Here is a 17,718-nt window from a genome sequence, read left to right on the forward strand (position 1 = left end):
TCCCTCCCCCTAACTTTTCTTTTTCTTTTGTAAAAATCCTAAAGGATACCTTGAGTTTGTTAGAAAAACTTCAGATGTTTGTTCCAAAAAGTGTATTTAATGGATAAAAGCTTCCCTCCTCCTCTCTTCACTTTTCCAACTGCTATGTGATGACACAGCAGGCAACATGGACCTGTTCTGTTATGAAGTCACTTATACAGACAAGAAATGTTCCCTTTTTCTTGTTTTTTAAGCTCACTGAAAGCCAGTGTCTTTTAGTTACCTGAAACAGTTTTTCTAGATTGTGTCTGGTCAGCAGAAGACAGCTTGAAAAAAGAAATTGCATGTGTTAAAGCTTTTTCTTGTTACAGGAAGAGTGGTAACATGATTGTGCATCTCTCTGCCCATCTTTCTGCCTTTGCAGCATACCTCTTGTTGATTTGCTAGACAGCACAGAGTTGCCAGAAACTTGTGTGGATGATGCTGTGGGCCGTCCAGTTGTTGGCTTGGCAACAGGAGATTCAGAAGAGGCTGTTAGTTGCCCTCCTTCTGACACGAAGGAAACTGCTGCGGAAAAAGCAGATTCTAATCGTAAGCAAACTGACAGATTCTTCCTTATGTTGCGTGAGATCAAGATTAAATTATGAGGTTGATATGCGATTGTTTCTTACAAAGAATGCAGAACTGTTTTAGGAAGCTCCCTTAGATTATATCCATAAGGACAGTTTTACCCATTACTGGAACAACAAGGACAGAGATAACGAGGGAAAAGTCAGTTCTTCATTGGATGTGACTGTGTCCACAAATACAGTGAAGTGCAGCCATCTAAGCAATTAACTCTGTGTTTGCTCCCTGACTGCGAGGATGGCTGGGTAAATGAGCTCACAGGAGTGCAGAGTGCTGTGATTTGGTGCACACAGTCTGCATGCTTGAAATTTGCACCGAAGCTTGAACAAGTAGATTCTCCCATCCCTATGCTTTTTTTGCACACTTCCAAATTATATAATTAGTATTCAGGAATAATGCAAATTGCAAGTCAAATAACTCCACAGTAACATTAGGATTATGATGATGATATCTTTTTTGTCTTTTTCAGCATTTGAAGACACATTCCTAAAACTAAAACAGCTGGAGACAGAGCGCAGCAGCCCCGTGCCGACTGAGCGTCCCAACGTAAACATAAACATACAGGTACTTGGCCTTCATGCTCTCTGCTACGGCCCTGAATTTTGTTCAGATCATTCTGAAAAGTCTTCCACTTGCCTTGGTCTGTTTGCAAGACTTTTAAGACTATGAGTGAGTAATACTGGGAGATAGCAAAGGAAATACAGATGCTTTATGGTGTATAAACCTGCGTGTGAGGGGGCAGTGAGATAAAGATCGTCATAGAAGTGCATGTGTGTGGAGACTGCAGCCTGGTGAGATTTTCTAAAATTAGTGGGAATAAAAGTCATAAACACTTGAAATGTTTCTCAGTTGTCTTTATCTGTAGGCTACTACCTGCATGGTGTGGTGTAGTTCATCCTCTTCTTGGAAGGGCTGAGCTGCTTTGCTGGCATTTTTCCAATCCGAGAAGGTTGTTTTGACGTTTTGTTTTGAGTCAGGTTTGCCGGTGATCCATCCCTCCTGTTAAGTAACCAGTTTGTACCTGCTCTCTGATGTAGGTGTTGGTGCTCTGTGTTTACATAGAGAGGAGTGATGTGGTTTGATTTACTGCTCTCAAATCCCTCTGAGCAAATCAGGCTGCACTTCATGGGCAGCTGAGCCAAAGTACAAGCCTGAGTGCCCTGAACAGGGCGAGGGCTCTCTTCTCCCTCCTTCCTCTTCACTCTTTCTTCCCCAGCTTCCCTCTCTCCTCTGTCACCTGCAGGAATCATTGCAGGTTTCAGTGAACAAATGTATCTGCAAACTGGCAAACAATTTTTTTTCCTGCTTTTGTTTTGAACTTTTTGTTGATGTGCTGGGTTTCTTTAGGTTTTTAGTTTGTTCTTTAAGTTGGTAAATAGTGAGTTAAATAGGTTCATGGAAGGGGTCAAAGAAATGCCAGAACCATAGTGAAAATAAGTAGTGTTGCTAGAAGGGATGGAGAGGCCAAGATCCTCCCTTACAACAGCAGTGAACTTTGATAGATTCACTGGTTATCAGACAACCACCCTCACACAGGATATTCTTCTGGAGTATTTTAATGAGCTTTAAAAAATGTGAAATTTAGTTTTCATTACTCTGCTTTCTCTGATGCAAAAGCTTTGGGAGATTTTTGTGTTTTGGGCAAGCAGAGAGAGTAAAACACCTGGCAGTGTTATCTCTGTTTGGACTACTCTCCCTTGTAGGGAGACCTGAGGATTCACCTAACTTTGAGTGAAGCAGCTATGATTTTTCTTGTTGCCTCAATACTAACAGGAGCCAGGTGCCAGGAGGTGTTTAGCAGTGTGTGTTTGAGCTAAGCCCGCTCCTAAGCATTTGTTCTTCACCTCCATGTGAGAGAAGGCTGCTGCTGTGGATGGTGCTGCAGGCTGCTTGGCTCATGTCCCCTTTAAGGGCTGCTGTCAGGGCTGCCTGGTGCACCTCTCTGCTTGGTGAGTGCATTACAAAGATTACCAGGTCTCTAAGAAGATTAGTCAGTAGCCTGTAGGTCCTGTTATGCTGAAACACTGCTTCTACATAAACTAAAGCAAATGAACACCGTTTATTTAAGAATATTTTAGCCTGTTGAGCTCCACTTTAGTTCAGACAGAGAGGGGAAAAACATTTAGTTGGTTAATTGAAGAGAACAGACCAAAAGTATTTCAGTGGTTTTTAAATTGTGGCTGATTTATAGTAAGCAAGCTAAGATTCCTGTAATAAGCTAATCTAACAAACAGCTGCCAATACAGTACAGTCACAGTCATCCAGCTGCTGTCACATGAGGTGCCAAGTAACTTTAGAGGTTATAGATACTGGGGGAACAGTAACCTGATTAGAGAGCAAGATCATTTGCATAACGGAGAATTATGGATTAACAGTATGCCAATAAGTGGGTAAAAGAGAGCTCAGCTTTCAAGAAGGAAATGTAAATTTTATTAGGAAAATGTAAGAGTAGATCATCTGAGGGTTTTTTGGGTAGAAGAGATAGAATAAAACTTTTCTGCCTATGATGTAGCTTACTAAGAAGTCACTTGAGAGTGTTTGTTTAAAAAAGATAGACAAAGATTAGAGACTCTCTGCATACTTGAAATTCCCAATGCTTCAGATTGCAAAGACATGTAGGTTACAGTAGCACCAAATGAGCACACCCTTCAGAGAAGAAAGGTTAATGGTTTGGAAGCCAGTCCTGGAAAGAGTGACCTAAAAGTCACTATTAAAAATACTTTGCTCCTGCCTTTGAAGAAAAAGTAAAAAAAAATAGAAAAAAATTAGAAATTGCTTTAGAAAAAAATAGAAGCTTTCATTTATGGTGTTGGTTATAAAATATACCTATGGGCTCTTCTCCTGTAGTTACTTTTCTTCTTTAATCTTTTAGTAAAAGAGGTGTTTGTGGTATCCTCTTCTGGCAGAATTGCATGGGACTGCAATATATCCACTAAAACCTTGCAATAAGCTTAGATCCTGGAGCTTGCTGTTACTTCAGAGGGAAGGCAGTATTGCAGCATTCTCTCTGAATGTGTGCAATTACAAATTTCAGCACGTCTCATCTCACTTGAGGTTTATCAGTGCATAACATACTTACCTATGTAGAAACTGTTGCAGTGCATAAGAGGTTTGGTAAAATGCATTGGGGTGAAGTGTTATCTTTCTACTTACGAAGGCAGAGCTGCATTCTGGACTTCATGACACTGTTTTATGCCAACTCACTTCAGCTTTGTTAATTAAAAATCTTTAACTGTTTTCCATCGGGGGACAGAGATGGCCTGACAGTCATCTTTATGTAATTCTATACTTGCAATCAATCAATCCTGATTGATTTCTTTGATAGGGAAATATTTATTTAGCTACCCCTGTTCTCCTAGGGAAAAAGAGGAAGCGAGGGAATGAATGGCTTCATTCTTCCCTGCTGCTCACTGCCAAAATCTGTTGGGATGGAAGAATGCGACTTTGTCCTTTCCCAGCTTTCACTAGTGCAGTGACCAGATCTGACAAAGAGAGCAAATAGCTTTAAATACACCAACGCTCTGCTTTCATCAGCTTCTGAAGGGAAATGAACAATAAAGGTTCACCCTGTTTGCCCGTGTTCAAAGTCTGCTCCCAAGTCAGAAATGCAAGGCCATGAGGGTTTACTTTTTCTGAATTTGTTGTGATCTGTAGATACATGGAAGTTGCTCCAAAATGTGCCTGTATTAGGCTCCATCTTCCTGCACAAAGTGATTTTTAGTGGCACCAGGAAGACAACTCAAAAGCACAAAGGATTGGGATCATATGCCTTGTTACTGTCTTCAATCTCTCCTTGCCTTTTTGCATCGCTGCCTAGTTTCATGTTTTGATTGAAGAACACAGTACAAGTGTAGTTTGTCTAGTCCATGGAAACAACAAACATTCGTAATGAGCTAGAATAATGACAAACCCCAGCAGCTTTACTGTTTGTGTGAACAACTGAAATGTCTTGTAAATTACACATCTTGAGGGGTTAGCAGGTGCCGGATGCTTTCCCCTCTATCTGCATGCTTTTTTCAAAATAGACAGGGTTGAGAAAAATGGATCATTAATATTGAGGAAAATAGTTCCTTGGTGGAATGAAACTTACACTCTACTAAATTAAAATATTCTGTGATAGTACTAAGCTTTTCAAAAGTAGGGAGTCTAATTGTTAATAGACTAGAGTGACCTAATTAAATTGATTGTCCAATTTAAAGTGGAGGAAGCTGAGAGGAAGTTAAATAAAATGGTACTTCAAGCACCAGTGTACTGATGTGCTCAGTTAAAATGGTGAGATGTAATGTATTAGTGGAATAATGCATTCAAAATGCTGTGCAGGTGCTGTTACACACAGCATCCGGTTCAGTGAGGTCCAGTGTAAAGACTTAAAGATTAGGTTAGGTGCTGCAGCTGTAAAAATAATAATAATTTGGTTGTTATTATTCCTTTTGGCAATTCCAGGAGCCTCTCTAAAATGAAAGTACTTCAGTGTCCAATAATTGTTAATCTTCATGAATTACGTGAAGATGCACCTCTTAATATCTGCTGGCAATAGTCATTAGCAGCACTTGGTTTTTGGTCCTTATAGCTTTTTATGTTGACAGTGACCCTTGAATATTTTGTGAAGTGCATTGCTGACTGGGGTCAAAATTTGAAAACAGATTCTCCTTTAGATAGTCTCTTAAGATCCTATTTGGATATCCCTAAAGATGGTTTAGAGGGAGAGAAAAAAAGGCAGTGTTTTTCCCCTCTCGAAAGACCAAATAACTACAAGTTCTCACCAGTGTTTCCAGGGAATGTAACAAGCTGAAGGTGGATGGAGAGCAGTGGGGGGACAGGTGTTCAGCTCTTTTTAACTTCTCTGCACTGCTCTCTCTCTCTCTCCGATGGGCGTCATTCCTCCTGGGCGTGCTGTGGTTGGTGCAAGTAGGAGTGCAGCAGGATTGTCCCTGCTCCGGGCAGTCCTGCAGCACTTCCCTCCTGGGAAGAGCCTGCCATAGACCATGGCATATGGTGAGGAAAGCAGGACTCTGTCTCCCCCTGCTGAGTCATACCCTCAGAAGGAAGGTCACAGGGTTTAGTTTTCACTCAGCTAATTAACTTCTGCCACTAATCAAATAGCAATTAGTAGATTGAATGCTTAATTAACATTTTATAATTAAGAAATGCACTGCACATAATGAAATACACTGTAGTGAAAGGTATCTCATTCTTATTTCTCTTCATTGTGTATCTGGCTGCCAGTTTGATATAATCAGTGGTGGGAGAGGTGGTTAGTAGCACTTTAATTAAACTCTTATTCTAATTTATAAGTGGATTTTAAATTAAAAATCTTCCCAACTTGCATTTGAGAGTAAATTATCAACTTTACTTGGGCTGTACTGAAATGATATAGTGGCTGTTATATTGATCTCCTATCAGTAAACTAGGCTGCAGTTTCAGGATGTACTTCATTTCTTGCACACTGCATTTTTAGCACAGCGTTTTGCATATCCACATTTAAGCATTGTGCTTCTTTTTACTTTGTGTTGCTGTGACTTTACAACTGAATTCCAAAATAAAGGAAAAAATTGCATTTTCATTTCAGTATAAATCTGCTGACTTTTCTTGGGCTTCAGAGCCTTGTTGTTATTTAGAGATGTTGATAAACTTCAGCCCATACTTGCCCATGTGGAAACTGCTTCTGATAAAGATGTTTTCATGTCTAGGACGAAGTGGTGAAGTTGACAGATAAATGTCTTAACAACGCAATCGAGAGCCCAATCGTAGCAGCAAAGTGGCTTCCAGCAGATCTCAAAAGCAATATCCTGAAGGCCCAGGCAGAAGCAGGGCACAAGGTAAATACTTGACTGAACAGGGCTGTGACACTCTCAAATGTTCTATTTCTCTTCAACTGCCCGATGTTGGAGAAGGTGCCTTGCAGATAAGGGTGTTCCAAGAGCCTGTCCGAGGTAGAGTCAGAAAGATTTTCAGCCTTTCTTCACAGTGATAATGGTCCTGTACTGGAACAGTTGCCCAAGGAGGAATTTCTGTCCTTGATGATACTCAACAGGTGACAGGACAAGACCCTGAGACAAGTGGCTTGAGTGGTCATTGAGACAGGTAACCTCCAAAGGTTGCCTTCTAATCAAGCAATTACTCTGTCACTAAGACTGTGCTTCTTGCATGTTGTAGTACATTCCTTAGCAAATAATGGTATTTTATTTGGCTATGTTGGTGAATTATTTTTATTTCTGCACTGAAGTTGTCACATAGGATTGATGCTCTAAGTCCCTGAGCTATAGATGAACAGAACGTTTTTGTGCTGGGATAGAGACACTCAGCTCTACTGTGTATCTCAGAACTGACACAAGATGGAAACAGGTATCAGAAATATATTTCTCTGTCCATTTCTTCCTCTCAGGTTGGAAAAGATGACAGCATGACAGGTGTCAAGAATTCCAATATTCAGGAGGCTGCTGCCAGGTACTGAAGAGATTTGTAAGAAACGTGGTGGTGTAGTTACCCCAGTACAGAACTGAGAACCTGCAGTTCGGTGTGGTCTGCCAGTGGCTCAGTCATCATTGCATTTTATCTTGCATAGGGTACCTTAACCTCATGACTGTGAAGTGGTTTTGAAATGAAAACCAGGATTGTAATTGCTGAGTTTTATCATATACAAGATAATACAGATGCTCTTTATTCTCCCATACTTGATAACCATTGGTGGAACAGCAATTTCAATCACTAATTATTTCTGAAATGTGATCAGCTTCAGTGTGGGGAAAGGGGATGTGTCTCTTCACAGTAGCTGTTTTCTAGTGGAGAAAAAACATAGTGTACAAACCCCTGACAGTGACAGTAGTTTTCCTGAGAATTACTAAATACTAAATTATTTCAGCGTCCAGTGGAATTGCAGGCATTTAAAAAGTTCAGAAGATTACAACATCTAATTTCTTGTCCATTTGGGAAGATGCACATGTTAGACCTCAAAGAGCAGAGGGTAATATTGTAAATAAAATGTACATTAGCAGTCCCAAAACTGTGCTCTAACAAGTGATTCATAATGAGCTTTCCATGGAAGGTTGTAACTGTTTGCTGTTTTGTTTTTCTGTTGGTTTGTGCCAGGAACATTCTCCTGTCAGGTAAATCACAGAGCAGTCCCCCAGCAACCAGTCCAGTATTTCAAGATCCAAGAGAGCTGCTGAGAGCAACCCCTGCTTCAAACACCTTTGTTCCGTAAGTGATTCTGGAAAAACATATTTCTGGAGTAAGGGGTCCACGTGGAGATTATCTTGAAAAGGTCTGAAAAGATGAGGAACAGTTGCTGAGCATTTAGGCTACATCTAACTAAACAGATTTAGGGATGCATTTTTAATTATTGTTTCGGCAGTTAATCGGTGTAGGCCAGGCCTCGGGGTGAGTATCCTTGCAAGCAGCAAGTGAATCTCTCTCATCTTCTGAAAGGACTGAGATTCCTGACATCCTGCTGCCCCTGGCTCTAAAGAGGAAGATAAGAGGATGACAGGAAAGGCTTCAGGCAAATTAGACTCAAGGGCTGAAGAAACTCCATTGAGATAGAAGACATCGATACTGTTGGGTCTATACACAGCTGTAGCTGGAACTATGAGAGAGAGCAGTAATCTGTGGAGGTAGTTGGAAGGCATTTATGTTAACATACCAACATCAGTCTTTTGTCTGCCTCAGTGGAACTAGTGTCAAGGTTTTGGGCTATCTGGGAAGCAGCACTGTTCTGCGCTATCCAGGCAGGGTGCTAATGAGAATGTTTTCCTCTTCCAGTAATATGTTGAACGAGGACAATGGTGACTCTAACCACGAGGACCTGCTAATTCCAGCTAATCTGGCTCCAACTGAGGAGGCTGCTGTTTCAAAGGTATCACCACCTGCCAGCCTGAAAGGTTTCTGTGTCACATTCTGAGCTCCCGATGCCTCCAGGCAAGCCCAGCAGACCTTGCTGCATGCCTCTCATAACTCTGTGAATGCCAGGGACTGAGGAATGCCAGAGAGTGCTTTCTAAAGCAGGCAGGGACACTGCACAGATCTTCCCAAAGGCCATTTCCGCCTGTCCTTTCAGGTTCTTGGTGTGACTCTAATTTTTCTAAACTGATTGTTTTTCTTACACTGGTAGGGAGCCCTTTACATCCCAACGATTTTATGCTCCTCTAAGGAGGCTATAGGGATGAAATTCTGACACAGGCAGTCCCCATCAAAAGGAGCACAGAAGGAAAAGTTTAAATTCAAAGTTCATTTGTTACATTCTAGGTACCTTAAGGTAATTTTTAACTGGACTCCATGAAAAGCACAAATTAGGGGATTAAACTTTCTTTTGTCCCTTTCCAAAAGAAAAGCAGAGTCCAATAGCATTGGACCTGTGCTGCCTTTACTTGAGCAGACTCGACAACTTGCTCTGGATGACTAAAGCACCCTGCTCTGTAGCTCTTGTGCCTCTAAACCGTATTACATAGTTGATCCCGCTGAACAGTCATAATTTCACCTTCTGAGTTCAAACACCCCACTCACAGACCTTGCTGACATCTCAAATGGTGCAGTACCCCACCTTTGCAGTGGTGAAGGGACAGTTTCACTGCTTGCGTACAATGGGAATGATGTTGTTTCCAGTACATTGATGAGAATAAGGGAAATTAAAAGGCAATTAAAAAAAGATCAAATTGAAAGACTTGAAAAAATGGGCCTGATAAAAAGTGGTGTTTATTAAAGATACTGGTCTATAACTCAGGAAGCCACTAGAGTATTCAGTAGACCTATGTGGCTACTACTGGGAATTCAATTCAAAACTGATTTATTCCATAGAGCACTCCAGATGACCAGGACGTTTCCTTAACATCACTGCCAGAGAATCTAATTGACTTTACAGAAGCCACACCTCGGGTAAATGTATTTCAAACCCAAACTTCTTCCTTTGCACGTAACAGTGGTTTTTACTCATGAACTCTCCTCTGGCTTTAGTGTTTGTCTGCCAGTCTTGGATCTGCAGCAGTGGAATGAAGGGATGGACAGGGATCACTTGCTCATATGGCCCCCACCTGCAGGGTGGCTGGTGTAGGGATGTAGACTTTACAGCTTTGTAGGGGAAATGAAGGAACCTGAAGAGTGAATTTGTATCTGTGCCACAGGAACCTCTAGTACTGTTTTAGTAGGACCTCCAAGTGCCAGCCTGCTTCTCACACTTTTGGAGATACATAAGGCTTCAGAAATTATATGGGAAGGTGTATGTACATGTGTATATGTCTGTATTATATACAGATATACACAAAAAACAAATACTTGAAAAGTAAACTTTTAATACAAATCAACCCTTTTATATAGATAAAAAGAAATTTTTTATTGGCAAAATGGAGTTGCATTGCATGCACCAATAGAAAGGGGGAAGAAGCAGGGCCTTTAAACTCTTCACAGTTGTGTGCTTTGGGTTAAGGTTTCGCACAAAGCACTAAAAGGTGAGGGATTCTTTCCTTTGCAAGGGAGCACTGAGTTGAAACTGCTCCCAGTGAGTGTCTGGCTCTGTGCTCAGTGGGTGCCACATCTCCTGCTAATCACTAGTGTGATTCAAAGGCTAACGAGGGGCAAATATCTGGGATTGTTTTGGGGGAAGTGTTGTTTTGGGAGGCAATACTATTTTGAGAGTGTTCTCAGCTCCTTTCAACATTTTCATTGAGCTTTTGTTTGCTTTTTGTAGGTATCTTCCCAGCCCATTGTAACACCGAGGTGGATAGTGCCAGTGAGTTACTTGACTATTTCTTAACAAAGAGAAAAATAAAGCTTTTGTCATGATTAGGAAACGGGAGTTCGAGTTAAATAGTAAAATACAAGATAATTTTAATAATTTGAAGGTCTATAAAGTACCAGATCAAAAGTAAAGCAAACTAATTCAGCTGGAGTAAATCAGGCAACATACCCTGTTGATAGTTCAACTTCATTTTTGCTGTATTGCACTGCAGGTAAATGCCATAAAACTTCCTAAAGAATTTGTATTTAGTAAAGCCCAGACTGGAGGTTAATGAATCCTATTTTTGCCAGTTGTAAGTAAATCATATTGAAAAGTTTAGCAGGTGTTTCTTTTCAATCATATTGAAATGTTAGCGGCCTGGCAGGTGTTTGAGTTTCTTCTTTCATTCTCCCCCATTCAGACGGGACTGATTTCCAACGGGCCTTTGGGAAATAATGTTGCCTTATCTTTGAAGGCAGTGAAAGGCAGCACGGAGACCCTGATGTCCTCAGCTGGACTGACACCATCCCAGCAGACACCTGAAGTCCTTGCAAGGTGAGGTCTCTTCAGCTCACTCCACAAGTCTGTGTGGGCACTCTTATTGCTTCCACTGACATAGTTACAGGGGTCATTTAGACACAGTGCCTTGTTCTGCTGTGCTAATAAACTGTGGTTCTGTCTCACTTTATAGCATTTGAAATATTACAAATAAGCAGATGTGTGTATATTATAATTTCACTTCAGTTTCTTTCCTTATCTGCTCACATGTTCTAATACTGGACTTAAGTTATGGTACAGAAAAATTTTCTGAGAAATCTCTACAGTGTTTCAGTACCTTCCAGAGGATTGGTGGGGGTGAAGAGGGATGTCACCCAGTTATTTCCAAGCTGAAAGGGTGTCAGAAAACCAGATTGGTAGAGAGGCCTTTTCCATTGCTATTCCATTCTGCCATGGTGGTGAGGGAGCATGAGGGCAGACATCATCAGGCCTTGCAGTGACCATCTTAAAAGAATGGCAGTGGTGGTACTGCTGCACTGTGTGAATTTGATTCGGTTTGCTCTTCTGCAGTTGTCCATTAGGAAGGTTTGTCCATTGTCTCATTAAGTTACAAGGGGAATAGCCATGAATGCCCTTTAAAGCAATACTCATCTCTTGTAATACATCGTGGCAAACCTTTCTGGAGGAGTGTGTTTACAGAGCCTTGTTTTTTCCCTCCTCTTTAGCCCAGTTACTGAGGATGCTACAATAAGAACAAAATGTTTGCTCACCACTGAACTCTAGAAGAAGTTTCTGAAACTCTCACCTTGTAAAAACTCAAATCTTCTAACATATCTCCAAGGGACCCTTCCAAAAGACTTGCTTGGGATCAAACTCGTGCTGAACAGGAGTCAGACAGCCGGCTGGTATGCCAGGATCCAGGAAGAGACTTCTCCATTTATTGCAATCTAACTGGAATTGCAGCCTGAACCGGGATGTAAAACCACATGCACATTTGATCTTCTCCCTCAGGAGAAGCGAAATGTCGCACTGGAGCTAGTTCTGAACTGAGGAAAAGAAAATAGTTGTGTTCTGTTCGTGCTGGGTTAGTTATTCCTTACCCTGAGCTGGCTCTGGTGCTGCTGGAAGGTGTCTCGGAGCTGTGGGGTGTGAGCGCAGGGCCCTGATGGCTGTGGAATAATGAACATCGCAGGGATGAGGAGAACTCACAGGGCCACCTCGTGGCTGTGCCGTGCACAGGGCTCTCCATGGTGGTCAATGTCCTGTACAGCCAAGGACATTTTCTTCTGTTTAATTATTCACTCTGGTTTTCCTTTGTTTTACCAACACATACTCTCCTTTTTGGCCTTAACCCCCTTAGTAATCCTTGCACACCCTGTTACAGTACCTGGAAAGCATGAAAATCTAGTCCCATCAGTGACCAGCTACATAGACTGGATTTGAGCTGCTGCTCATTGCAACCAGGAAAATGCAAATTAACCTGCCGAACAGCTTGTAGCATTAGCAGAATACAGCAGAGGGTCCCACATTTGACACTGATCCTTTCATTTCCTACATGACTCAAATACATGCATTTTAGACTAGAGATCTGTGTATTTTAAAAGCCAAAGCAGTGAAGGTGTGAGTGCAGCTTACTTCAGGAACTGCTTATCGATTAGTTTTGTTGTCTTCTAGGACTAGAAAGGAAAAGAATTTTCTTGTTTCTCTTCATGCTGTTTCTGGGTGTTTTTTCCAGATGCTGTCCTTCAGGATTACTTACCAGGTATTTTTGCAGTATGAGGGTACAACTAGATCAGTTCTTAACACCCCTTTGAATCCTGTTCCAAGCGTCATCTAATAGTTATATGTGGAACAAATAATAGAAAGAATAGGGTGAAAACAAGAAAAAAGGATGAAAAATTTCTGTTAGCAATTCACTTCTCTGTAGAAGGAAGGTAAGAGCACACACTCCACAGAGCTGGTGAAGGTCTTAGGGTGCTCAGGTGAAGTTTGGGGTACACTGTGTACAATGCAGAGATCATCTGAGCCCTGGGCAGCAGTGTCATCAAATGGACCCTGGGGATACAGCCTGTGAAAAAAGTAATGCAGAGTCAGAGGGAGAAGAAACAAAGGTGATGAATCCCACATCTAACAGGGAAGCACAGATGAAACGACCGGGATCTTTCTTAGGAAGAGGTTTGTACCTGTGATTGGGATTGGAGGATGCTTTTTGCATGGTGCCGCTGTTTATAGATATTTGTATGCATGTGTTCTTAGAAACAAATGTGAAAATTGGTTCCAGAACCTGTATGCACAACTTCATTTCTGCCCACTGGCTGTGTGCACATGTCTCAGTATAAACAGAGGTTTGGACCAAACCACTATGGGTTGTGCAAGTAATCTGGGCCCAGCAAGGCTGCTGCATTCAGACCAAGGCATTCATGCTGCTGTTACTTTCGTGCTCTTTTTGCAAGATGCTGAATGAGTGTTAAGGGAGAAGCCATGTGGATTTTACATGGCCCACTGCCACTTCTCAAAACCCCCAAGGCCTTAATAGAGAAATGTAGGGACCAGAGAAAGCTTGTTGGACTGACACACCAGAGTGGCTCTGCAGGCAGTGATTTGTAGCCATTGCCTCAAGAGCCAGGGTTTCAGGGTTGGTGGCAGGTGCTGCGGGTGCCCCTCCAGCCAGCGCCCGGAGCAGCGCGGGCAGGTCCCGCTCCCGCACTGCCGCGAGTGGAGCTGCTGTCCCAGCGTTCCTGCTCCCAGCCCTTCAGCTCTCTCAGTGCTACTTCCAGTTGAGTATTGGCTTTTTTTATACTTGTAAGTCTGAGCCTTACTGCTTATTAAAAGGTAGAATATTCCCGATTTGAATATCAAATGTCTTATTCTGGATTAATAATGCAGTTGCCAGCAAAGTTCCTGCAGGAAAAGGGAAGCAATGGCTGCAACAGTCTGCTTCCTGCACAAAGCCAGGACTGTGTGTGGAAACTTGGCACTTGCTATTCATCTGTTTGCTCAGCAGCTGAGCTGGCATTCGCCAGCTACATGTGTTGGGTTTGTAAATAGACAGAATGCAGTAGCATTTTCTTAGGCATGTTTGATATTTGACTCTTCCCGTTGGGTTCAGGAGCTCTGTGAACTGTCATCTTGAATGCCTCCCAAAACTGGAATAACAGAAGTTTACAGTTTTCCGGCACTGCATGTTGAATACCATCCTTAGATTCCTCCCGAGCCATCACAGCAAGTAACAAGTAAATAACGTGTGGTGAGTGTGTCCCCTAAAATCTAAATGGTTCCAAATAACCAACTGTTATTTCAGCATGGTCAGGATAGCAGTGGTTGGAGGGGAATGTTGTAATTACACAGGTGCACACACAGAGAAACTTCAAAGGGGCAGGGCTTTCTGTAATTTTCAGAAACTTAACATTAAAATGCAGACATTTCAACTGGTAAATTGGGAACTTGGAATTTCTAACAGATTTGGGGCTACAAACACAACTCTTCCCAGCAATATCTGATACTCTGAGCAAATACTGACTCCATTTATCTCGAGGTGGCTTACTTAGCTAACCCAAATCATTGCTTATATAAGGAGGCTGGCAAGACCAAGGTGACACAGGTTTGTGATCTGAACATCCCGTAGTTTGGCATTACTGTTCTGCCTTGCAGCTAGGGATACTGTGTTACAACATGACTGACTAGCAGGTAATACAGCATTACTCATCACCTGCATTTTATCAATCACAAATAGGGATTTTCCTACAGTTTGTTCCTACAGTTAGTGTTATGAAGTATTAATTGATGCCTGTGTGCTACTGAGAAAAAAGGATTTTCTTACCATTGCTATACTATTGATTGATTGGCTGTAGGGTCCAAGTGTTTTCTTAAAGTCTATTTTTTGGTATTTATTTAAAGAGATCTATAAATAAAACTTTTGTGTGAATCTGATGTCAGGATGTTGGCAGGTCTGCCAACCACTTAAAGAGTTGACAGGAATGAATGAATGAATGAATGCTAAGTGATTGGCTCTAAAAGTAAAAGTGATTTTACTCCAGTCACATTCTGTGATTGGAGTAAAAGGTTTTATAGAAATCTTGGTGTTTATAATAACAAGAGCATCCTAGCCCTTATTTCAAACTGATTAACCTGAGGAGATGCATTTCAGTCTTACCCGTTTAAGACCATCAGAGTCTGCACGTGCTGTGTGCAATTACAGGCTTAGGAAATGGGCACTAAAATGTGGGAGTTGAGGCTTTCTTACACCAGAATTAAGGGAATCTCTTCTTTAGTTCAGTGGTAATAGAGTTTAGTATTAGGTAAGTTATATAACATAAATTACCTACTGACCTGTTAATCAGTCATGGTTAATGAATTAGCTTGAATGTATTTGATTTTAAACTTAATTTTTACTCATACTTTGTCAAAGACAGCTGTGTAAGAGCGATGTTTTGGACAATTTTTTGGATGCAACTTTGGCAAGAAAATTTGCAGCCCTGTTAGAAGAGTTCAAATGAACAGTCCAGTTATGTGTGGGTCTGTCTATACAAACTGTTTTCAGTCCTTGCCTGTTCTGCCTTTGTCTGCACCCTGCTCCTTCTTGTTTCATGAGCAAAGACTTACTGTTGGGATGAGCATGTCCTTCACAAACAGCACTGGATGTATTTTTCACATTGTGAACATATTCTGGTACAACCCAAATCTACTGGTGAAGTGTTAGCAGCTCTGTTCCACAGCCAGCTAGCATTTAAAGCTCTATCTGGGCACAGAGTGTTCCTGAGTTTAGGAAGTTGTAGTATCTATATACATATATACGTAGCTGTTAGACATTGTAATGTCACAGCTTTCAAATGCAGCTGGACAATCGTAATTTTTCAACCAAAAAACAGGATCAATCCATGCTGATGGCCTTTCAGTGACACAGGTGTGATCTGGGTGTGTTTGCTCCGGGTGTTGGCACCGCAGACACGAGTGCAGGGCCCTCCCCTCAGCGCCGTGGCAGAGGCAGAGGTGGTGGGAGCCCAGCGAGAGCTGCAGTGGCTCCTGGCAGTGCTGTGGGGAGATGCAGGGGCTCAGCACGGCCCCTTAAAGCCAGGGCCCGGCTCGGTGTCACAGTGGCTCTGTGTTCCTGCTGGCTGTGAGGAGCAGGCACTGCCCTGCAGCGCTGCCACACCCACAGAGCCCCGAGCCACAGGATTCTCCTGCACAATTCACCTCCTTTCGACTGCTTCGCTTGGGCACTCTGCTCCATAAACACACACACACCCCCTCCCCCACCTATATAACTGGACAAACTTATTTTTAAAGTATATAAGAATATTTTTTTAGCTAGATTTGTTTTGTTAAAGCCGCACTAACTACTGTATTTTTACTTTTTATATGTAAAGCTTGGCAATAGCTCTCAATGTATAATTTATTTGTTGGGTTTTTTATAAAACGAAGTGCACCCTCTTGCTTCTGTTTGACAACACTGGAGATGTATGTACTGTCTTAGGCACTGCACTGAGATCTGTATTGAAACTGTACATGGGAACAAGTAGATCTGTAGTCCACTCAACCCAGTCTTGGAATGTTTATACTGTAGTTTTGTCTTAAATACACCATGTCAGTGCAAAAGTCTCACAGAGTCATCTTTCAGCCCCGCTGCGTTACACCGGCACAGCAGTAAGAGGTGGGTCAGCTGGGGCTTGGGACACTGGGCTGCTGCTCCAAACTTCCTCTGTTGTCAGTTAAAGCAGAACTTAGGACAGCACTAAGCTTGCAGGTAAATGCTGAAGAATGAGATGGCTTTTTTCCAACAGAGCTGAGATTGGCCGGGGGGACCGTCAGGTGTCCAGTGCCTTTGAACAGCAGAGCCCCGAGGGGTGTGCCCAGAAGGGGAGCCCGAGCTGCCCAGTGTGGTTCCAGTGCAGTCCAGTTAACGGAGCACCCTCGCTCTTGTCTCCAGCAAGGGACTGGGCTGTGTTTTCAAGTACAGTATTGCTAATGATTGTTTAAAGGAAATTCTACTCGCAAGCCCTGACTTTGGGGAAATGCTAAAGAAGGCAGCAAAGGGCAACTAAACCATTTGATCATCTTCATTTCTCAAAAACTATTTGGAAAGTATCAAAAGGAAGAGAAATTATTCCATCCTAATGACTAAGCTCATAGGAAATAATTTCTCTTGTGGCATAATTTTTTGTATAGCTCAAGCTGTGATCCCACTAAATAAATCACTGAATTGTTCTTACCAATTCACTTACAACTCAAAAGAATGAAATATTTAGGTTTTTCTATTATTAACTGAAAAAACCCTCTTTGAATATCTGCATTTTAGAAGAAAACATTTCTGCCATTCATGCATTTTAATGCTCTGAAAGCAAATCTTAATTACAGACAATGAGTTTATTGAGATGTTTAGCGCTGATCAATCTGTTCTCTTATATACAATTTATGATACAACAGCGCATCTTGTGTCTCACATGAGATTGCCAAGAATGCTGCATCCTTTTGCTTTTGTTCTGTGGATTGAATTTCTGTGAGTATATCAGATACGTGCAAATTCCCTGCTTTTCAGAGACATTCTAAACAGCCAACTTCAGAGGCAGCCCCTTCAGTCCTAGCCAAAATGGTGTGGTTTGTTTTGTTTCTGAATATTTGCCACTAGCTGAAGTAATTCCATTCATTATTTCATGCAGGCCACCACCGAGCTTTCAGATGGCAGCAGCTTTTAGTCACTTGCTTGGGCCTGGGATGAATTCTCATTAACTGCTACAGTTATGGAGAAATACCATAAGCACATCCATGAAGGCTCTTTCCTCCCTCTCTGAAAAGGTGACTGTGGTGGGAAAAGAGGAGTGAAACCATTTGAGGTGCTCTGAGAACCCTGTGGGTGTAGCTGATAGCACTGACTGAGTTTTGAAAGGGGGTATGACCCAGGAAGTGTC

The 17,718-nt window shown here is 42.0% G+C and overlaps 1 protein-coding gene across 8 annotated transcripts in view; it reads left to right on the forward strand.

Annotated features, from left to right (window-relative positions):
- The window catches only part of EPB41L5 (erythrocyte membrane protein band 4.1 like 5), a 55,114-nt gene extending 38,706 nt beyond the window's left edge, over nt 1-16,408 (forward strand). For 7 of the 8 annotated variants that reach the window (XM_069021007.1, XM_069021005.1, XM_069021009.1 and 4 more), the window contains 10 exons: nt 404-570; nt 1,076-1,170; nt 6,297-6,425; nt 6,992-7,053; nt 7,696-7,806; nt 8,368-8,461; nt 9,400-9,477; nt 10,286-10,327; nt 10,737-10,870; nt 11,539-16,408. In XM_069021007.1, coding sequence (XP_068877108.1) covers nt 404-570; nt 1,076-1,170; nt 6,297-6,425; nt 6,992-7,053; nt 7,696-7,806; nt 8,368-8,461; nt 9,400-9,477; nt 10,286-10,327; nt 10,737-10,870; nt 11,539-11,596 — 970 coding nt within the window. In that variant the 3' untranslated portion in view covers nt 11,597-16,408. The remainder of the gene's footprint in view (nt 1-403; nt 571-1,075; nt 1,171-6,296; nt 6,426-6,991; nt 7,054-7,695; nt 7,807-8,367; nt 8,462-9,399; nt 9,478-10,285; nt 10,328-10,736; nt 10,871-11,538) is intronic. The other variant, XM_069021011.1, reaches the window with a different exon arrangement.
- Nucleotides 16,409-17,718: the final 1,310 nt, after the last annotated feature.

This window comes from Aphelocoma coerulescens, chromosome 7 (genome assembly GCF_041296385.1).
Source record: "Aphelocoma coerulescens isolate FSJ_1873_10779 chromosome 7, UR_Acoe_1.0, whole genome shotgun sequence".
Classification (NCBI taxonomy): Eukaryota; Metazoa; Chordata; class Aves; order Passeriformes; family Corvidae; genus Aphelocoma; species Aphelocoma coerulescens.